At 33.7% G+C, this 24,084-nt stretch overlaps 1 protein-coding gene across 4 annotated transcripts in view; it reads right to left on the bottom strand.

The window, feature by feature from the left end:
• The window catches only part of RAPGEF2 (Rap guanine nucleotide exchange factor 2), a 249,289-nt gene that overhangs the window by 107,238 nt on the left and 117,967 nt on the right, over nucleotides 1-24,084 (bottom strand). For all 4 annotated transcript variants that reach the window (XM_047090522.1, XM_047090524.1, XM_047090525.1 and 1 more), the window contains exons 5-7: nucleotides 14,035-14,110; nucleotides 12,067-12,234; nucleotides 9,658-9,675 (exon numbers count right to left, since the gene is read on the bottom strand). In XM_047090522.1, the coding sequence (XP_046946478.1) occupies nucleotides 9,658-9,675; nucleotides 12,067-12,234; nucleotides 14,035-14,110 (262 nt within the window). The remainder of the gene's footprint in view (nucleotides 1-9,657; nucleotides 9,676-12,066; nucleotides 12,235-14,034; nucleotides 14,111-24,084) is intronic.

Here is a 24,084-nt window from a genome sequence, read left to right as displayed (position 1 = left end):
ACATGGATCATATCCATTGGAGACTATGTCTCCTCGTTGTGCCATAAAGTAGCAGTTCATAGTATTAACACATAATCATAAATCTATAATTAAATACTAAACAGATAAGGCATTCACTCATTCATTCTACGCTGGACCCGCAACACTAAGTGGGTTAAGACAGGAAACAAGAAATGAGGGATGAACTTTAGAAATCATCCTGGACAGTTCAACAGTGTGGTAGACCTAAGGAAAATGTATTGCTCATCATATGAAATGCTCACTAAAAGACTGTCTTAGAACAAATGTTTAACAAAACCTATTTTTCTTGATGGCTTCTATTTTATAAGAAATAAGTGGGGAAGAAAATAAAACAACTATTTTCAAAAAATTTTTAATTTTTTTAATGTTAAATTTTTGCGAGAGACAGCACACAAGTGGGGGAAGGGTAGAGAGAGAGGGGGAGACACAGAATCCGAAGCTGGCTTCAGACTCTGAGCTGTCAGCACAGAACCCAACGCGGGGCTCGAACCCATGGACCTCAAGGTCATGACCTGGGCTGAAGTTGGACGCTCAGTCTATTGAGCCACCCAGGCACCTCAAGACAATTATTTAAAAGGAGACATTTCTCTATGTAAGAAAGGATACCTGAGTCTATAGTAACCACTAACCTTACAGAATATTCATGTGGCCATTTCAGCTTTCATCAAGAGAAACCGGCCCACCATTTTAAATTTGTGGAGCAAAGAGGGGCATTTTTCCATCCCTTTCCAAAGGCAGCTCTACCCTTTCAGATAATTTGCTTTAGCAGTTGATTGTTGAATTACATTGAACCTCTGAGCACAATCAGTAGTAAATCACACTTTGTGATGACAAAGGAAACTAGCCACTAATGTCTTAACATAAGCAAAACAAGTGGATGGAAAAGACTGAAAGCAGCATCTTTATTTGGACACAAAACAAAACAAAATGAGCCCGTTAAAAAAAGAGAGAGAAAGACAGTAGGGATTCAAAGTAGAGGGTAACAAAAAGAAAAGAATTCAAATCTAGGAAAACAGTAGAAAGAGCTGGAATTTTGAGAAGAAAAACACTTTAAATACATTACTAGGTTATTTGTTTATTTCGTACAATCAAACTGAAATAATTTGCAATAAATTGGATTAGATTATCCTGAACATTAACTATTAATCACCCACAGGATGTTGTTAAAAACTACCCATGGTGATCTTTTATTTTTTTGAGGGTATGGGGGAGGAAACCTAAAACTAGTCTTATTGGTTGACCTAAGATCAAAACTCCATTTTTAAATGTTATCTAACAGATATTTCACAGTTATAATGACTATATTTTCATTACCATACAAAACGACATAAAAATTTTAAATATTTTGTAATTCCACATAATGGCTTATAATTATCTTAATAGGGAACGGGTGTTAGTAGCTTTTTTCTTGGGGGGGGGGGGATTTGGGTGGGTGGTTAGATAAAATTCCTAAAGGGAAAAAAGCTCTACATGAGAAATGCTAAATAAATTAAGTAAAAATGTCTATTTTTAAAATCACTATCAAAATGGGTTGTTAGTAACCATCCAATACAATTAATACATTTAAAACACAATTATTTAATGTAAAATATTTTTAAATTCTTCTGATTCTACCCAAAGTTAGCTTGGGATCTTACCATTTTCTTTCAGTATCTATAAGAGAACTGAGCAGCAAGGAGGAAAAGGAAGTAGTGATGAAAATCATACAGGAAAGAAACAAGGTTAGGGTCAGCTTCAAAGGTGTGGGACCTATGCAGTCACAAAGGACTCTGTTCAGAAGGACCCCTGGACTTGGGAAAACTTTTTATTTTGAAGAATAAGCAATGGACAAACTACAGTTATTTAGAATTGCGTATTTGGCAGATATTTTCTTGAAAATGAACAAACTGAGCTTGTCACTTCAAGGAAAACAGCTGATAGTACTGTGTTTGCCAATGACAAAATTTTAGCTTTCAAGTAAAAATTAAACTTTTGAAAAATTTACATCTAACACCATAAGCTTGACAGCTTCCCCATCAGTAAGGCTTCTTAAATGAGACAGGTAGTGATATTAACAAATGTGATTTTTTTTTGATACTGTGTAACATGCCAAAATTTGGATGACAGCCTAATTTAGTGACCAATGCATAATGTTACAAAATCATACAAAAGTAAAAAGATCTATGGGTAAGTAAGACCAATGGGTTTAAATAAAAGAGAATCAGTTCACCAACACAGTTTTATATTCTTTATTGCAACTCAATTTTTAAGAAACTACCATGTGTCAAATTTTGGTGAACTGTATCAATTAGATTATTTGAAAAAGCTGTTAAAATACCCCTGCCTTTTCCAACTACCTGTGTGAGACCAGATTTTCTTCATATACTTTATGTACTTGAACCAGAAGAGCATATCAACAGAAGTAGATATGAGAATCCAGCTGTCTCCTATCGGGCAAAATATTAAACATAGTTGGAAAAGTATAAAACAACACTACTCTTCTTATAAATGTTTTGTTTTGTAATATATGTTTTTCACTAAAAAAAAGCTTATATAATGTATAATACATTTATTATTTTAAAATTAATTAATAAATACTTCTACATTTCTCAGTTTCAACTTCTAATATGACAAAAAATGACATGAATAACTCATATAAACAAAAGCTTGCTGCAGCTCTCAAAAAGTTTTAAGAGTGTAAAGGAGTCCTGAGATACAAAACTTTGACAACTACAGCTCTAAAAGATGAATTAGAAAATAATCAGCACTTTTGCTCTTTTAAAGATTCCACAGTTACCAACCATCCATAGATTCTTTTAAGACAAAACCCTGTGTTTACATGAAATACCACTTCAGCTGAACCTTCTAAGACCTTAATCCACTTGAAGAATGGTTAGCTGCTCATAATCTTCCAGTCTAATTAAAGTTAGGAAAATGTTCGTACCAAGGAGACAAAAAGACTGAAGCTCTCAAGTGCTCATCAATAATGCTCACTGTCGAGGGCATCAATATTATTGAGATTATCAGTGATGCTGAAGTATTCTCTACATCCTAATTAGTTGGAGATATGCTTATTTTACAAATTAACAAATAGCAAAACGATCTTGTTTTTCTAAAAACTTTCCTGAGTATTCCAAAATTTCTAATGATTCAGTTTGTTAAAGGTTCAGTTTAAAAAATATATAAAGAAATGGATAGAAAGTAGAAGTATGATAATAATTAGTGAAAGGAAAATGTTACAACTTAAGAGTTTTTAAAAATTTTCTTTCATGTTTATTTATTTTTGAGAGAGAGCGAGAGAGACAAGAGTGTGAGCAGGGGAGGGGCAGAGAGGAGGGGAGACACAGAATCCAAAGCAGACTCCAGGCTCTGAGCTGTCAGCACAGAGCCCGATGTGGGACTCGAACTCGTGAACCGTAAGATCATGACCTGAGCCAAAGTCGGCTGCTCAACCAACTGAGCCACCCAGACGCCCCTTATTTTGAGATTTTAACTTTATTTTCAAACATTTGCAAATGCCGTCTGGATTGTACCAAAACCACAAGCGACCAATTATCATTATTATCCTCAATCTAAGTAAAAATCAAGACAATTTGAATATTTTCTTTTTCATCCTCAAAATTGTCTCTTCTGAATTAGCCTGCCAATCAGTTATCCCAAGAAGTAATTCATATTTCAGGCTGACTCACTCGACTGTCACATCATTTCTTCACTACGCTAGCAATTCCAAATTCCGTATTACATACAACTACCACCTATGTTTCACTTGAAAGAGAGAAAGGAAGACCAGAAAAAATAAAGGACTGCTTGATCCCACACTAAGTCCATAAGAAATTGCTCTAATACAAAACAACTACTCAATAAAGCTTTTCCCCCCGAATAGATCGTATAATTATTTTTTTCCAAAGTTTCTTAGTTATTTTTCAGCTTGTGTGTAATTTAAACCACAAAGGATACTAAGTACAATGTGAACTGGGTATGTTCAAGTCAGTCAAAAGTTTACTATTGATATTCTTAACACTACTGAACTATACATTTAAAAATGGATCCTGAGGGGCGCCTGGGTGGCGCAGTCGGTTAAGCGTCCGACTTCAGCCAGGTCACGATCTCACGGTCCGTGAGTTCGAGCCCCGCGTCGGGCTCTGGGCTGATGGCTCAGAGCCTGGAGCCTGTTTCCAATTCTGTGTCTCCCTCTCTCTCTGCCCCTCCCCCGTTCATGCTCTGTCTCTCTCTGTCCCCAAAAAAATAAATAAACGTTGAAAAAAAAAATTAAAAAAAAAAAATGGATCCTGAGAAACTTAACAGAAGACCATGGGGGAGGGGAAGGAAAAAAAAAAAACAAACAAACAGGGAGGGAGGGAGCCAAACCATAAAAGACTCTTAAAAACTAAGAACAATCTGAGGGTTGATGGGGGGGGGGGGGAGTGGGTGATGGGCACTGAGGAGGGCACCTATTGGGATGAGCACTGGGTGTTGTATGGAAACCAATTTGACAATAAATTTCATATTAAAAAAAAATATCAAAAAAATGGTTACGATAATACATGTAATGTTATGTGTTTTTTACTTAAAAAAAGAAAAAACGTTGAATTATGCACTTTAAACAGGTAAAATGTATGGTGTATGAATTATAACTCAGTAAAGCTGTTATTTTTTAAAAGTGTAAGTTTGCTCCTAATCAATTTTTTTTCTTTTTTTTAGCAAAGGGAAAAATGGTTTACTATTGAGATCTGGATCATTACTAAATTTTTGAGAGAATAGGGGGAGATTTTACATACATAAATATGTATAACATAGTAGGCATTTTAAATCATTTAATATAATTAGTTTAAATATTTCCTTTCACAAGGGACTTAAACCTTACATCTATACACTGAATACAAACCTCTTCCAGAGGTCAACAATATCTTCTGGCCAACAGAAAGGCATTTCAAGTTAATAATGTTTTAACACTGGATTCAAAATCAAAAGAGAACATTTCTAGTCACCTGATATTTCAAACACTGAAACAGACAACTTACTGATAAATTAATTGTAAAAAGATCAATTCAGCACAGGTAGGAAATAGGTCTGAATATCAAAGTAGATTTCTCCAAAGAAAAGAGACATTTTTCAAATCAGCATGTAGCACTACAAAATCTCATGAAAAAAAAAAAAAAAGCACATAAGAAATGAAACAGTCTAAGATGAATAGGATCTTTGCAGTTGAGACTAAAAGCTAAATTTTAGCCAAGTATATTTAAAACATATACAAGTACAGAAAGCCACCAGTGTTCACAATTAGAGGCAGGACAAAGTAGCAATGATCTGACAAATAAATTGCTTGAAATATTGCATGATTTGCTGCACAACACCCTTATTACTTTCAATTTCCAAGTGCAACCAAAAGATGGGTCCAATTATGACATCAACACAAGCTTTCTTTCAAAATGGAATGAAAGAACAGTAAATCCCAGTGGACACGGGAGTTCTGCAGCAGAGATGATGTAATATATAAAAATAGACATCCTCTAACAGAAGCTGAAACTTGGGTAAACAGCACACTGCACACTATTCTCAACTGCCTTGCATGAATTTGCAATGCATGCTGTTAATAGCACAAGAGAAATCATTTCTTGTTTTAAACTATTTCCTGATTTACATTTCCATTTCTATACACACTCTATAGTATAATTTCCCAATCTGTATAAATTAAATGAACATAAATACCTGATTGTAACTGCAAGAAAGGGAAACAGTCCCCCCAAAGCAAGGAAACTGAGACCACTGCAGCAGTTTTAACACACTGCATTTTGCTAGAAATTGCAGCACATATGGCACAGAATTGTTACGTCCACCTATTGTTCAAAGACCTTTCCACAGGGAGCTTTCTGCAGGATTTTAAAATGCAACATGATCTAGGTGAAGAGGAATCAGTAAGCCTGCTGATAATAGGTTCAAAAAGCAAAGAATATTTTTGACACTTTAAAACTCTGATGCAAATATAAATCATCATACATGCATACGATAACTAAGATCTAGCAATCTGTAGAGGTTTGTGTGTGTGTGTGTGCGCGCGCACACACACACACACACACACATCACTACTGTCTAACACTCTCCCTACCCCTCTCTTTTCCATTCTTTACCAATTCAGCTTTCACATTTCTATTGGGCTTTCCTGGATTAAAGAATATTTTCCTTTGAGCCAAGATATTAAGGTTGTTCAAAAAACCATGCCTGATTCTTCAAGGTGCCCTGTCTATGTACCTCCACAATACTAAGAATTCTCTGTATTTTAGTTGCCCATTTATTTGTCTATATTACCTATGAAACTAAAAAGAAGCAAAATATGTCTGTCCTGTAGACCTATGTAGTCCTAGAGACTGGCACAAACCTGAAACAAGGTGGGCACACAATAAATATTCATTAAATAAAAACATGTAAATGAAAATACTGAGCTTTCCTCTCTATGATACAAGAAAGAAAATATACACATTTTCTGAAACTCCATCCTATTATAATGCACAGAAAGGCACTGATGATATTAATGAAGACAAAGGCTTTAGCAAAGAAATGCCTAATGAATTTAAAGAATGAAAATGTTGAAATAATTAAGAAATTTCCCCCATATTTGAATATTTTGTATATAAGCGTAGATTTTTTAGATGTCATATGAATAAATTATAGTCAGGTATAATATGATGTGAACTGATTGTTATAAGTTAAAATCCTAAGACCTTAATATTCTAGGAAATTTAGTAAATCTACAAGTCACTGATATATTAGTGAAGATATATTCTCTTACTATTAAGTAGGAAATGTTGGATTAAACTAAGACGACCTCAGTAAAAAATTAAATAAATAAGTGAAAAAGCAAAATCATTAACATGAGTGAAAATACTATTTCTAATGCAAGAACAATAGCCCATGTCAAAAACACTATTGTCACATAAATGTGCACAATCACACAAACACCGTAATTTTTCATTTGTTTCAATATCTAACCATTTTTGAAACTAACCAAACTTACCAAGAAGTCCTTAATTGAAAATGATACTAACTTAAATCTATCTCTTAAAAAAAACCTACTTCAGAGATATATAAGATGTAACCTAGGAATGATTACATAACCATTATAAGAAATAGAAATTGTCTTATATTGTTATAAAGAATAACTTTATAAAAAAAATGGGACTCATTTCCATAAGCCTCATGCATGAATCAATCGTATTACAACTGGTGCCATTTTATAGATATTATATTAACACTGTAACAAAAAAATTATTCCCATTATGTTGTAATGTTACATGGTATTCAACTTATATTAATTTAATAATTTTATGCAGTATTTTTTATTACCTTTATACATCTGTACCAAGAATCTTAAACTAAGCCTAATCTACTGAAAAATTTAATACATAATTACTAAACAGTGCTCTGAAGTGTATATTCATATTGTAGACAAGGACTACTAATAAAATGTATGGGGAGGTATCTTTTTATATGATCAACAGGTTTCCATTGTTTCAAAAATTTTGCATTGATTGAAACTTTATGAATATGTTTTATGTTATCCTCCCATTTCAAATTTGTAGAAAACAGACCCATTCTTTTTGGGGTAAGTAGGAGTGGGAGTGGAAAGTCAATCAGAACTGCAAAGCACAGAGAGCATCTTAGTTCTTTCAGCCATCCGAGGCTGAAATGTCTGTTGCTAGACGTAACCGCCATGGTGTAGAGGACAAGTTTTCTTCAATCTTCAGTCTACTCTCTCTGTACAATTTTTAATCTTTCTAAACTAAGAAGGCGGCATAGCTCTCTTTTCATTAAGATAAAAGAAACAGAGGGCAGAACAGGTATGTACCAGTCTCCTCAACACGCCAGTCAGGTAAGTTAAGTCCTCCCCTTAAATATCTTCTCGAATAAATAAGTCACAAACTCTTAGAATCAATTACCTGTAAATGTAGACAGGCAGGGCCTGTAATTACGGGTAAAATAAACAAAGCTTTTTTCCTCTACTGTGTTCTGAACCGAAAGACAAAACAAACTTGACCAAAGTCTCTAAAGAGGCTGACCCTAAATCTTCTAGCCTCTGCCAAGAACCTTATCTACACCCTGCCTATTATTTTATTCATTCTAAGACTGAAAATTCATACCACATCCTATTTTCTGGCAATCTTAAATACAGCCTCAACCTCAACTCATCGAAATGTAAGAAAATTCTAATGAAAGCCATCTCCAATATTCCCTTCTCACTGAATTTTAAAATGCTTATTCTCTCTGCAAACCTCACACACCTGCCTTGAAAAAATGTCTTGAAAACACCCTATATGGACTACTTGTGTACTCATGTTTCTGAAGGAAATTATTACAATCTGTTTTAAACCACTACAACACATCTAACTTCAAAGAGTATACATCAGTTATAGATCGTAACTCAGTGTACATTTTAAATTTGATTCTTAGTTCTAAATGGGAATTAGACTAAACAGTAATTTTTCATATTAAAAAAGAGAAAGATTAATTATTTACTGATGCATCTTTTGAAATATTAAAGTTCTAGATTTTAAGGTATACTTTTGCCAGACAAAAGCTCAAAACGCTGGCGCAATTTAAAAAATTTATATAATTAGATCAAAATTTTATTAAATTTAAAAACAATGAAAATGTTTAAGATTTACCACATCATTTAAAATTTAGCAGTGCTTCTAAAGTACCATACAGCAGTCATGACACCTGTGGCATTTTAATATGTATTCTCTTGCACAGAACATAAAGTTACTGCCTCATTTTAATTTGAAAACCTATACAAATATTTCATGCTTTCAAGCAAGGTTACTGTAATAGCCAAAGATATTATATTGACAGTAGACTTCTTCTAATGTGAATTAAATTATTCATGATCTTTTTCCTGTGCAGTAAGAAAACACAATTGTAAAATTGTACTAGTTCCTTAACCAATTAGTGTCCAGAGGTAAATCAGTTTTTCTTCCTTGACTCCAAATTCTCTGATAACCCCCAATCTGACCCACAATTTCAAAACAGTAACACTAACAATCATAAATTAGTCATGTGCCGGCGTGAAAGAAATGAGCAAAGATATTAATATAGGCCTCTTGATTAAAATATAGAATGAAATAAAGCATGAAATCTGGTTAAATATAAAGTGCAAATAAGAAAACACAGCCATTTTAAATTCTCATTTCCTTTTTGACTAAGCCTTTATTCTGTCTGACTAAAATTTTACCAGTGGTCTCCCACAACACTCTTACATTGGGATTCCTGAAATTTAAAGTTTCCACCTACATCACTTAAAATATAAAGGTAAGTTGCTAATGGAGTTCCCATACCTGTCTTTCTTTCTTCATTTCCTTCCTTGCAAATCATGTTAGTTAAGAACACTGTTTCCACTCGTTCTTAAAAGTAATTAGGTGGCACTAAAGTGGACCTAAGATGGACAAGGTGGACAGTTCATCCCTACATCTGCACAAATAAAGCGGCCTGTACCATCACCTAAACCAGTGACACTTTCGTTTTAAGAGATTTTACTAAATCGGGGCAAAATACAAAAGAACAAGACCAAGCCAAACACATCAATGTTATAAACTCATTAGTTACAATGCAAACTCACAAATAAACTTGGGTTAGTATTAGGAGACCACACACAAATTACAATACCTGAGATTTAGTGCATTCCTTTGAGCCAAAATGAAATGAGTGCCATAAAGGAGGAAAGGAAAAGATGAACATTATCAGACATGCTATAGTACATCTGCCAAAACGAAGATAATGTTAAAATATAGGTTAAGTATGACCATACAGAATCGGCTAAACGTATAATGTTCTCCATGTTTTTTAGCCATGCAACTGGAAATGCATTTGAAATCATTTAAAATCACCTGTGAAGTATGATCATGCATCTTCTAAATAAACTTTTCACCCACAGTCCCACAATACTAGGATTATTTCAAAAAGAAATATTTCTGTTAAGAATAAGTAAATATGACTTATGGCTAATGAAGAATAATAACTTTCATTTCATTCTTTTTATCCTGTAGCACCGTATATACAAACAAGATTTTGTTGTTTTCATAGGTTAAAATCAAGTATTGAGATGAAAATATAAATATTATATAAATATAATTAAAACACAACTTGCACACAAAATAAGTATCCAATATTTTCCATTATGACCATGTTGTTGCCAATCTGAACTCATTTAGTAAAATTAATACCAACATATCACATATTAGTAAGCTAGCACATGATCCATTAGTAATCAAGTTAAACTTTCGTCATAGTACTGACTTTGCCCTCATAAAAGTATCTGTTGACCAGGTATGGTATCTTTTTAAAACCATTAAATTAAAAAAAAAAGTAATCTTGTAATAATAAAAAGCCCCACACATTTTTATACAACAGATCAAAAAAGGGAAGTCGTGCAGGGAAATTGAGTGAAGTATTCCATAAAGGGGGAATACACGGAAATAAAAGAGAATAGCAGTTATAAAATGATCCCCCCAACTCCAGTGTGAAAATAGGACTATAAAATTAAACCAATCAGCATTAACAATAGATTTTAAGTAATTCACACTCCCACTATCTTAGTATGGAATCTCATTTGGAAAAATAATTCCAAAGCAGAAAGAATATTAGCAATATTAGTACCAGACTAAAATATTATAATATATGGAACTATTAATATGTACAACTATTTTTAATCCAAATTTCCTTCTTCCATGATCCTGTATCAACACTAAAAATACTACCTTCTTTTACAGACAATGGTAACAAAAAAACCTTTCATGGGTTTTTTTTTTTAACACCAAATCTCTCCAAAGGACAAACAAAGCTCTCTTTATGATGTGCAAAAAGCTACCCTTTCCACATGAGCTCAATGAAATGATTCAACTATAAAATTCATGTTAAATTAAAATAGTGCATGGGTAGTGAGAGGAGTAGGCGGGTAGCTGGTGGTCAAAACTGCTTAAAAATCCACACACAAAGAGCTCTCAGAAATAAAACATATGAAGTGCAGGTATAAAGTATATCCTATCACTAAAAGTTACTAAAAATTAAGTATATAATTTTCAGTCTATATTTATTTTCCCATGTATTTTGTACTTATACTTATTTGCAAAAAGAAAAAAAGTGCAAGTAAACAAAACAAATGAGAAATGCAAAACAGTTGTCAATTATCTATTTTTATGTTACATTTTTATTTTAAAATTTCACATATAATGACTACCATGTAATGTTATTATATCTACAAACCATTTTTGACTTTATTATGACATATGTAAGAACTCATGTTACTTTCTTTTTGAAAATAGAAATCCTAAAATATCTTCTCAACTATTTTGGATTGGCCATCAGGGGAAAGAAGCATAGAGTAGTTAAGCAGAAAGAAAGGAATAAGAAACATAAAGTTTTAAAACTGAATATACTGGGGTCTTACACAATCACTCATTATCTGTGCCTTGGTTTCCTCAAACATAAAAATAGCTTCTCGAATAATTATGAAATAAATGACGATCAAGTGGGCTGCAGCATTTAAAATGATCTTTGAAACTATCAGAAGTACTTGAGACCATCTTTACATTGGGATTTTTAAAAGCATCCCTTCAAATTATGCTTTCACTTCATCATATTAAAAACAAAAAAATCTCAGGAAATATTCTCACAGTGGTATGCAAAGCTATGAAAATAACATTTAATTTTTATATATCTACCTTTAAAAAAAAGTAAGTCTGATACCAGTTATTGGGGCTGGGAGCGGGGGTAAAATTTTAGATGAAGGTAAGAACTTAAAATATTCCAGTTACAACTGTATAGCTGATCACAAAGCTAACCTCAGAGGACGTTTTAATAAGTAAAAAGGCTAACTAACCAATATCTTTTGATATCTTATTTCAATGCTCTTTAAAACTCTTCATACTCTATGTGTTCCTAGCAAAACCTACACTTTGGATAGGTATATCACAGAAAGGAATTATTCCTCTAAAGTAGAAAATGCAAATGTCTTTTCACAAAATTCCAAACAAAAAAACTAAAGATAAATAAAAATATTATACTTTAATAACTTACCGTATGATAGCCTCGAGGCAAAGGTGGTTTGCCCACAGGATAAGGATCCACAGTGTCAATAATTGTTTGTCTTTCACCTTTCTGGTTGATTTTTCTAAATCTCCTTCGAGATTGTCGATGAGAAGCTTGACGCTGAAAATACTCTTCATTTTCATCCATATAGTCCACCTGAAAAAAAAAAACAAAACAAAAATTTATTTCCTCAAATACAACATTCCATATTAAGATTAGACACAGAATAAAACTTACAGATAAGTCCATATTCATTCATTTTGCAAAGACATTTGTAGACAAACTATCTTTACAGACTAAGCGTTTTTGAACTTCTCTGGAACTAATTGGTTTTGAGTAACTTTTCTTTTATGAAGAAGCATTTTCAGTTCCACTTAGGGCAATATGAGTAACTCTTGAATTTCCTGCAGTTTAAAGGGAAGGATATTTTCAGTAATCTTTGTAGTGATTTATTAGTTAAAGAACTCACAGGATACATTACCTCGCATCATGAAAGCAACAGCCCCATTGTCTTAACTCTGGTGTATATGAGTAAATCTGTAAAAACCCCCAAATCCCAAATGACTCAAGCTGGACTGCTAGCAGAACGGCTTTGGTAGGTTACTAGGGTTTCTCTTCCTACTTTCAATCTGTGAATTCAGTTTCTTTTTTTTATAAATAGTGTTATTTAAAAAAAAAAAAATTCCTCATTTTCAACATTTTAGAAACTGATGAATGGACCAACCAGAATAAAAGTTACTTTAGGTCAATCCTCCCCATACTTATATAATGAAAATGTGATTGCTTACAATCAAGGCATAGTAAGATTCTAAGACTATTCTCCCACTAGTAAACCCAGTAGTTTGTATAATATCGGCAAGTATAGGATTTTAAATATCAAAAGTCCCACAGAGAAACACAAAATAGCACTTACAGAGGCCAAAATCTCTAGGAAATACCTAAAATGCTTTCCAAGACCTGTTGCTGGAAAGTCCTATGTAACTACCCACATTTTCTAATCCTAAATCTTTACTTACCACCATGTCACTTTCTTACTTAAGAGTAAATTTTGTGAAATTTTACCAAAGATTTTCACTCCCTTGGACAAGGAAGTTTTCATTCTGATGAATTCCTCTCCTACATCATAGGGGAAAATCCCAAATCTTCTCTGAAAATAGACTTATGGCCTTCTACCAAATACTTTATTAAATGTGAATAAAAAGCTTCCATCATCTTCTATATTAGGCCAGAAAACTGGGGGACTAGTACGCTGGTTAAACACTCTGTTGAGGTCTTTATTTCTCTTTTTAACTGAATTGTAGGATTTAAAAAATATATTGACCAGGATACCTGGATGGCTCAGTTGGTTAAGTGTCTGACTCTTGATTTTGGCTCAGGTCATGACCGCACCATTGTGAGATCAAGCCCCACAACAGACTCCACACCGGGGTGGAGCCTCCTTAAGATTCTTACTCACTCTCTCTCTCTCTCCACCCCTCTCTTCTGCTCATGCACTCTCTCTCAAAAAATAAAGTTTAAAATATATACATATAGACTGTAAGACATGTATAAAAAACAGGAATTGGTTTCCTTATCCTGTTGCCTGAATACATATTACTATGATTCATTTGAAGTATCTTACTCATTCCAATTAATATTTAGACAACTAAAATGCTGTAATTCAAAGATCATTCCCAAATTTAAGTAAAATGGCATTATCACAGATTGATTTAACAAAAGTTGAAGCACAAAACATTTAGGTACTTGCCCCTTTTGAGTCTTCTTTTTCATTTCATTGAATCTTATAAATAATTACAATATTATGACTATGAGCTCAGATTCATAATAATAAAAATTATGGAATAAATATATCTAAAGTTATAAAATCTATAATACATGATCATAAGTACTGTGCAAAAGTGTTTTTATTTTTATAATTTTTTTAGGGAAAAAAAGTCTTCACAGAAGTATTCTTACCACAATCATTTCAGAAGGCTCTAAAACAATGCATTCACAGCCACGCCTAAAGCTTCCTGCAGAACGCTTGCCAAAACTAGGAAGAAAAAAAAAAGATTTATGAAATATAAATTGAAAATTTAGGCCAACTCTCCAAATAAATAAAAATAAATAAATAAAATAAAATAATAAAAACAAAAACAACCACTGGAGAAAGGGAAACTCTTTCATCATTATTTATACAGAATAACAGGAACCATTCAAATTCTTAAATTTCAGACATATATTTTTCTGAAAAATTCCAATATCATGTTTCCAGATTAATAATGTAACAGAAAACCAGTATGGATGTGTTTTATATTAGCTTGTTTTACTTTTTTTTTTAAAGTTTATTTATTTATTTTGAGAGAGAGAGAGAGGGGGAGAGAGATCATGTGTACGTGAGCCAGGGAGGGGCAGGGAGAGGAGACAGAGAATCCCAAGTAGGCTCCCCACCAACAGTGGCAGTGCAGAGCCCAACATGGGGCTTGAACACACAAACTGTGGGATCCTGACCTGAGCTGAAACCAAGAGTCAGACAATTAACCAACTGAGCCACCCAGATGTCTGTATGTTAGGCTGTTTCAAGTTATTCCCAGCTAGGTGAAAATTTAGAATATTCTAACATTCTAATGGGAACTGAATCAATGGCAAACTATAAAAATATACAAAGTGGGGCGCCTGGGTGGCGCAGTCGGTTAAGCGTCCGACTTCAGCCAGGTCACGGTCTCGCGGTGCGTGAGTTTGAGCCCCGCGTCAGGCTCTGGGCTGATGGCTCAGAGCCTGGAGCCTGTTTCCGATTCTGTGTCTCCCTCTCTCTCTGCCCCTCCCCCATTCATGCTCTGTCTCTCTCTGTCCCAAAAATAAATAAACGTTGAAAAAAAAAATTTTTTTAAATATACAAAGTATAAAATGCATATAAATTTTCTTCTGTAATTTAATTGACTTAGTTAAGCATTTCTTTTACCTAAAAACTATATTAAATTTTTCTACATTTGCAAATCAACTTATTCGAAATAAGTGTAAGGACAAGGTATTCAACTTAAGATTTTTTCCTTAATTCAAGTGGATGTGCATATTACAAGCCCATTTCTCCTGAAAACTTTCCACTAGCGAACTCAGATATAGCACCTTTGCCCTATCTGTGACAACTCCCACCTTAACATTGCAGCAGGTGATTCTGCCATAGCTATATTCACACTAGAACCATGAGGAGAAAATCCTGGTGAAGCTAGGTAGTCCTGACTTGTTCTAACATACCATATACTCCTACCCATTTACTACTACAAAATTCTCCCCTCCCTCCAATCGACATTTTTAATAAACATTTTTAATAGCTTATCTTTGAGAAAAAAAAAATTCTTCCAAAGAACTTTTTTATCAAGCAACTAATCTTGTTTCTTAAAAAATCAAAAACAGAACTATATGTGGCATATATATGAAAAAATTATTTAAATATTCATATGTACATTCATGCACACATACACAAACATTTATATTAGAGTGCTTTTTTTAAAGTGGAAAAACTAGCAAGAAAATATAATAAACCCATCTATAATATTACTTCTCGTGCAATTAAAATGACCTAAATCTTTAAATATTCTTACCTTAGTTTACAATTAAATACCACTAAAATGACATAAAATCTTCAGTACACACAAAAATTTCTTTCTGGTTTCTGAACTACCTGATTGCAGTTTAGTTTTTTTTACAATGAACTTTATAATTTAATGATACACTACAAATGAAAAAATTATCAACATGTTAGTAAAATATGTAGCAGGTTTTATGCCATCTTCACCCATTTAATCCTGTTACATGACTAGGTAAAAATATATATTATATGTTTAAGGTGTATTTCTAAATAAAATAACATTAAAATCTAAAGAAACTCACAACTACGTAACTCTTTTTTTTAGGTTTTTATTTAAATTCCAGCTAGTTAACATACAGTGTCATATTAGTTTCAGATGAACAATATAGTGATTCACTGCTTCCATATATCACCCAGCACTCATCACAAGTGCCCTCCTTGGTCCCTATCATCCATTTCCTCCATCCCCCAACCCACCCCCCCCGCCGGTAACTGTCAGTTTGTTCTCTATTGTAACTCTAATTTTTATTCTATTTTATTAAATTATAGCACTGGACAACATAATAATAATGTTTTAGAAACATAATGATTGAATGATTTTCCTGTTTTAAAATTTCAAATAGTAAAAAAAAAAAAAAAAAAGTTTAGAATGCATGCAACGTGTATATAATACTCAATAAAAATAAAAACCTGTTAGAATTGCTTACAAATTTCAGCAACAAAAGGGGTAATGTCTACACAAACAATATGGTAGTCACTATTTTATGCCTAATTCTGTACAAACAACTCTCCCTACTTCAGAATTAAAGGTGTAAATCCTTGTACAAAGTAGTCATTAGCTCAATAGAATTTTATGGTAGGACAATAATCACATATTCATTTGCACAAACACTATTACTTTGGAGATGAAAAGTTTGCATCCCCTAAAATGTGCTATTCAAAAATATCTCCATAAGAGTCTTTTGGGAAAAGAGATACACCAGAATCTGATGAAACTCCCTTTGCAGCCACAGAAGACTCAAGTTCTACTGACCATCACAAATATGTGAACTGCAGGAAAAATAACACTCGCCCTCAGGTAATTCCTTGAATACACTCAGCAGAAAAGGCAAATGCACACAGAACACATTCTAGCAAAGGAGAATATATTATTTCATTTATCCAACAATCTATGATTTCAAACCCGGCCAACAACCTAGAAGTACAATAGCCTCAAAAGAGCCAAATAGTAGGTCATGAATGCACATACTAGGCCTAATGACTAGACCTCTTGTCTCTAATGCAAAGATGACTTACTCTTTGCTTACAGACCAGAAGCTATAAGTTAGGATGAACAAAGTACTGAAAAATGCTAGCTAGAAATTAAGTCCACAAAATACATTCACTTTTCTTCTGTGATATTTTGAAACAATAAATATGTAAACAAAAGTAAATAAATATCATTATTTACTAAGTTTTTAAAAAATCTTGGACCATGTTCTACACACTGTTTTAAAAACCCAGTTCTGGGGGTGCCTGGGTGGCTCAGTCAGTTGAACGGCTGACTTCGGCTCAGGTCATGATCTCGTGGTTTGTGGGATAGAGCCCCACATTGGGCTCTGTGCTGACAGCTCAGAGCCTAGACCCTGCTTCAGATTCTGTGTCTCCATCTCTCTCTCTGCCCTTCCTCTATTCACACACTCTTTCACTCACTCTTTCTCTCAAAAATAAATAAACATTAAAAAAATAAAAATAGAGGCACCAGGGTGGCTCAGTCAGTTAAGCGCACGACTTCAGCTCAGGTCATGATCTCGCGGTCTCGCGGTTAGTGGGTTCAGGCCCCACAACAGGCTCTGTGTTGACAGCTCAGAGCCTGGAACCTGCTTCGGATTCTGTGTCTCCCTCTCTCTCTGCCCCTCCCCCACTCACGCTTATCTCTGTCTCTCAGAAATAAATGTATAAATAAATAAATAAATAAATAAATAAATAAATAAATAAATAAATAAATAGAAACTCAGTTCTGAAACATAAGTATAGAGCTAAAAAAGGACACCAGATAGCAACATATAAGCTCCACCCTAGATGATATTGAGGATCAGTTCTTTAAAATATTTTAGTGCTCGCTTCGGCAGCATATATACTAAAATATTTTAGATGATTTAGTGGAAAGAAATGGAGAGAAATCTGCAGGCATGCAAATGACATAGATGTTTACACAGTAAAGCACAAAACAAAGTCAGTAAGAATAAAGTACAAGACATTTCATCTTTTAGTTTTATGTGAGTGCAAGAAAGCAGTAATCAGAGGATCCACTCTATACAATGAAATATCCTTTGTGAAAACAGATCAAATGCATACACCATTCAATATGACATTAAACAACAAGGGGTTCTCATGTTTTAGTTAAAAGACATGCATGAAATCTAGACATCTTTAAAGCATTAGCACAGTAAGTACTAACATAATAAATAACAAATAGTACACAAAAACCTCAAAATGATGAATACACTAGGAAGTAATTTTTAAAAATGGAAATTACTATACCTACTCTTACAGCAAACCATGTAAAACCTATGATATAGCATTCTCCTAGCAAAGTTTCTAAGGGGAAAAACACAGAACTGAAAAGTTCCCAACAAAAAAAATTAAGGAATTCCAAAGGACTTTTTGTAAGATCAGAGGCACAAATTTAAACACTTCTTCAGTCTTACTAATAGCAGCTGAAAGTTGGAAACTTAAATGTTTCTAAAATTATGATTTAAGAAAATTTATAAATGATACAAATTAAATAAGAACATGGGCAACTTAAAAAATATACCTATAATCCTTAAGGGTTTCAAGAAAAGTAAGAAATTTAAAAGAAAGAGTGAAGGAGAGGGGAAGGGAAGGGAGGGAAGAAAGAAAGAAAGAAAAGTCATAAATCGGTAAGGATTATTTCAAAGCTATGTGACTGTATTCTGCTCCAAATGCTTCTTGGTACCACTGCAGAAATGGACAATTAGTCCTATCAAATGCATTTTTTTATTATTAATTATGAAGTCTTATAAGAGACTACACAAAGCTATCTATAGATTCAATGCAATCCCTATCAAAATCCCAAAAAGCCAATCTTCAAATTCTTGCAAACAAAATTGCAACGGGCCTACTTAGCCAAAACAGACTTGAAAAAGAACAAAGTTGGAGGACTCACACTTTTGATTTGAAAACTTACACCAAAGCTATAGTTATCAAAATAGTGTGGTACTGGCTGAAGTGCAGATGAATAAACCAATGAAACAAAATTGAGAGTCCAGAAATAAACCCATATATCTATAGCTAACTGATACTGACAAGGGTGCCAAGCTCAGTCAATGAGGGAAGAACAGTCCCTTCAATAAATGTGCTGGGACAACTGTATTTCCACATAGAAAAAAAGAAGTTGAACCCATACCTCTCACCACATATAAAAATTAACTGAAAATGGATCACTGACCTAAATTTAAAAAGCCCACACCACAAAACTCTTAGGAAAAAAAAAAAAAAAAAAAAACTGGGATAAATCTTCATGACACTGGATCTGGCAATGGATTTTTTTTTTTTTTACTTCCAAGTTTTTATTTAAATTCCAGTCAGTTAACATACAGTGTAGTAGTAATTTCAGGTGTAGGATTTAGTGATTCATCACTTAAACATACATACAGTGCTCATCACAACCCTCCTAAATACCCATCACCTATTTAACACATCCCCCTGCCCACCTCTCCTCTAGCAACCGGGAGTTTGTTCTCTATAGTTTAGAGTCTGTTTTACGGTTTGGCAATGGATTCTTAAATATGACACTAAAAGCACAAGCAGCAAAAGGAAAATTAAAAACTTGTGTGCATCAAAGGACATTATCAAGAAGCTGAAAAGACAATCTACAGAATGGGAGGAAGTATTTGCAACAATACATTTGAGAAGTGTTTAATATACAGAATATATAAAGAACCTCTACAACTCAACAACAAAGACAAATTAAAAAATTAAATTTGCCTAATTAAAAAATGAGCAAAGTACCTGACTAGACCTTTTTCCAAGAAGGTATACACATGGCCAATAAACACATGAAAAGCTTATCAACATTCTGAATCATTAAAGAAAAGTAAATCAAAACCACAATGAGATACCAATTCACACCTGATGATAGATGTGAATGAGATACTAATATGGTTATAATTTTTTAAAAAATAGCAAGTTTTAAAGAGGATTCAGAGAACTTGGAACTCTTATATTTTTCTGGTAGGAGTATAAAGTGGTACAGTCCCTGTGGAACAGTTTGGTGCTTCCTCAAAAAGCTAAACAGAGAATTACCATATGACCCAGCAATTCCACTCCTAGATAAACACTCAAAAGTACTGAAAACAAGGACTCAAACAGATGTGTGCACATTCAAGTTCACTAAAGCATTATTCACAATAGCCGAAAGGTATAAACAACACAAATGTTCATCAACATATTAAACATATGTAAACAAAACGTGATAAACACATGCGATGAAATATTATTCAGCCATTAAAAGGACTGAAGTTGTGATACATGCTGCAGCCTGCATAAGCCTTGAAAGTATCATGCTAAGTGCAACAAACCAGTCACAAAATGACATATACTGTAAGATTCTACTTATATGAAATATATAAAACAGGAAAATTCATAAGGACAGAAAGTGGACTATAGATTATTGGGGGTTGTAGGAATGCTTAATGGTTACAGAGGTTCTGTTCAGAGCTATGGAACATAAATTTTGGAAACAGGTAGTGGTGACAGTTGCACAAGTATGATTGTAATTAATGCCATTGAGTCATACACCTTAAATAGTTAAAATACCTGGGGTGCCTCGCTGGCTCAGAGGAGCATCTAACTCTTGATCTTGGGGTTGTGAGTTCAAGCCCCATGTTGGATGTAGAGATTATAAATAAATAAACAAACAAACAAACAAATGGCATATTTTATGTAAGGATAAAAAGGTTGGGTTTCTTGGCAAAAATTTGGGACTTGAATAAAAAAATGTAGAGATACCACTTTGATCACATAATAGCAAATCTTAGAGACAAAGAAAGAGTTAACTTTGATGACCGAATTATACCAATGACAGGCCTGGAACTGACCTCTTTTCTACATTAATTAGCAATGAAGTGAGAGAAGTTGTGGGTGAAAGTGGAACTAGGAAGAAATGGGGAGAAGGCAAATAAGTGTCACTGAAATATTTCTGAAGAGTCAGTTGTACTACCTACATTCTTTTTTCATCCAGCATTAACCCTATTTTTATTTTACTTCTAGCCATAAATTTGAAGGTACTGCCACCCCAGCCCCATCTCCACAATTCGGCTTCCTATTCCTCTTCCAAATACTCACTGGACCCATAGAGCAGAATCAAAATAAACTTTGTGATCAATACAGTGCTTATAAAACACTCACTAGATATAAGCCCCCGTTCTTATATAGTGTGCATGTAAGAATTTATGTATCTTCTGCAAAAGATGAGTCACAGGGAAGTTGTGAATACAGACAGAAGAGTGAGCACCATGAGTTTAATAAAAAGACTGTCATATTTGCTTCCTACAATGGTACATCAAAACCAAAATAGATTTGGGGCGCCTGGGTGGCGCAGTCGGTTAAGCGTCCGACTTCAGCCAGGTCACGATCTCCCGGTCCGGGAGTTCGAGCCCCGCGTCGGGCTCTGGGCTGATGGCTCAGAGCCTGGAGCCTGTTTCCGATTCTGTGTCTCCCTCTCTCTCTGCCCCTTCCCCGTTCATGCTCTGTCTCTCTCTGTCCCAAAAAAAATAAATAAACGTTGAAAAAAAAAATTTTTTTTTTAAAAATAATAAAAAAAAATTAAAAAAAACAAAAACAAAAAAAAAACAAAATAGATTTGTAGAATTTCAGAGATTAAAAAAACAAAAACAAAAAAACAAAACTTAGAAAATCCTATAGTACAGGGTTTCTTGGCATTTTTTTTCTTCAGCCATAATCCAAGGTACTACATTCAAAGGTCCTCAAACATTTGTATTTTATATAGAGCCCTCAGGTGATAATACATGTGACCAATGCATTCCTACTCACCCCGTAAGAACTGCCTCTCTAGTTCCATTTTTATTTCACAATTGAAGAAACTAAGCCAACCTATCTAAGGGAAGGTTAAATGAGATGCCTGAAATCACAATCAGATTCCATAATACAGGATTCTGTCATACTTCACTGACCTTGCCCTTTCTCTTGCTTTCTGCTATAGCCCTCTTCCACATTCAATAACATAAACTCTAGTCTTGGTAAGCTTGCCATTTATGAGGAAAAACTCCCAGACCTCCTAAGGAATATTGCTATACTGTATCATATTTACCCATAAAGCATAAACCCAATGACAAGTGGAGAGCAGAAGTTGATTACAAGATAGATTCTCGGAGATTGGCTAGGCTCACTCACTGCCTAGTTGAGTGAAAAAGACAAATCAGCTTTTGTAATTCAGAAGACAATTCAAATTCAGCAAAATTACAAATGACCATCAAGAGCTTGAGGGTTACCCTGGAATAGGCCAAGATCTGAATGTCAAATCTATAAAAACCAAGCTTCTCCAGGCAGTTGCTGCCAGAACTTCAACTAGTAGAACATCTGCTTCTTTGAAACGGCACTCATAATACCACATGCCATGATAAACAATGATATTTTTGAAGTTTAAACTTCTTAATTTTTAAAGTGACACTGCTTATTTTTAAACCTTGAATTAAAATTATTTTTAAAAAATAATTCCTCTCTTTTAATAATTTCAGTCTTTCTATATAAACACATAAATACAAATACATATGTATAATAATTTTCAAAAGCAAGAAAGATGTAGGTAACAGTTATCAATGAGACTGGGCCTGAATACTTAAAAACTTGTTCGCCCTTTCTATACTAGATACCAACCAGCCTTTCACAAGAGGCTATAAAGTCAGAAAGAAAGAGGGAGATATGAAGAAGTGTGCTGCATGTGGTTTAAGAATGCTGACAGTTTTCTCGTTCTACATCGTAAGAAAAGTTAATTACTAGAGCCTATTTTAAATCCTTCTAAAACTGTTCTGTATAAATACACTGTATAGTTTGGCTTTCAACTATTAACCTCAATGTAATTTCAGAATGTCCTTATAATCTTACATTAAACAACTATAAAAGACAACTAAAAGTAACGCAGGTTTACTTTTGGTTGATATATTGGTTCTCTGAGCTACAAAAAAAAAAAATGTTAAATTCACACAAATGATTGCTATAAAGACCACTTACAGCATAACAAGGTTATTCCTAAATGCTCATATTCCCTAAGTACAACTAATTTAGGGATGGTTGTTCCAAAAACCATTTAACAATCCAGATTTTCATCCTCATTAAGTTTTTGTACAGAAAAAAATTAAAATGAAGAATTACAAATTGTTGTAAAATTGAAGTAAGCTAACTTCAATATTTCTTACAGGTGCAAAATGCAATGACTTTACAGTACTAAAAATATTCAGACAAAAATTACTAAAATCAATTAGTCTTCTACATAACGTAAAATAGACACAATTTTAATAGCTTGATAAACTGTGTTTCAAGTTCAAGACCCACAATAAGAAAGCACAAATGTTTGAAAATACAAAGTCTTACCTAGTTTTCATAAATACCTTTGGTAATGATACCCCAGGCAGGGTACTGCAGGATCTTTCTCTGGTACGGCTGTCCTGTCCTAACTTTCTGTGACCACATTTTCCCCACCCAAGTTGAGTCAAGGGTACTTTACACCAGTGTAAGTTTCCACGAAAGGCAGTTGCTGAACACAGAAGCTTCTTCTATCAGTGTCCCCAAACTTGCCCTTTGTATGGGCCTCCACATTCTTGTCGTACGTCAGAACTGCCCAGTGGAATGCAATTCCTCAGTATTGGAATGTAAACTTGTTCATGTCAGGCTATACCCAGTGAGGGAATACACAGCAATCACACTGAGATTATGCTGGTGGGCATTCCCAATTTATAAAATGATTTAAAATGTAATACTTTAAAAACACCAATTTTTCATACCTTATTTCTGGACAATGATAAGTAGTTACTAAATGTCACTTTTCTCCTTAAGAATCTAAATAAAATGACTGAACTGATGCTCCTAAATCAAAATCAATCTACTTATTTAGGGCTCACCAAATACATATATATATATATATATATATATATATATATATGTGTGTGTGTGTGTGTGTATACATATATATACACACATATATGTGTGTGTGTCATATATATGTGTTATATATATGTGTGTGTGTGTGTGTGTGTATTCATATGACACTGCCTTTAAATAGAAGGATAGCAATTAACTTTAGAGGGGAAAAAAATCTAACAAGTAACTGCTGATGCCATCTATCCCATTCTCAATCAGTAGAATAACAAGAGTAAATTTTGATATAAGTATAAAAGGAACATGATCTGAAAAATTAC

This window comes from Lynx rufus, unplaced genomic scaffold (assembly GCF_022079265.1).
Source record: "Lynx rufus isolate CCGP_SWC_20201006 ecotype Redwood Valley unplaced genomic scaffold, mLynRuf1.p SCAF_3, whole genome shotgun sequence".
NCBI classification, from domain to species: Eukaryota; Metazoa; Chordata; class Mammalia; order Carnivora; family Felidae; genus Lynx; species Lynx rufus.
This window is presented reverse-complemented; position numbering and strand designations above follow the sequence as displayed.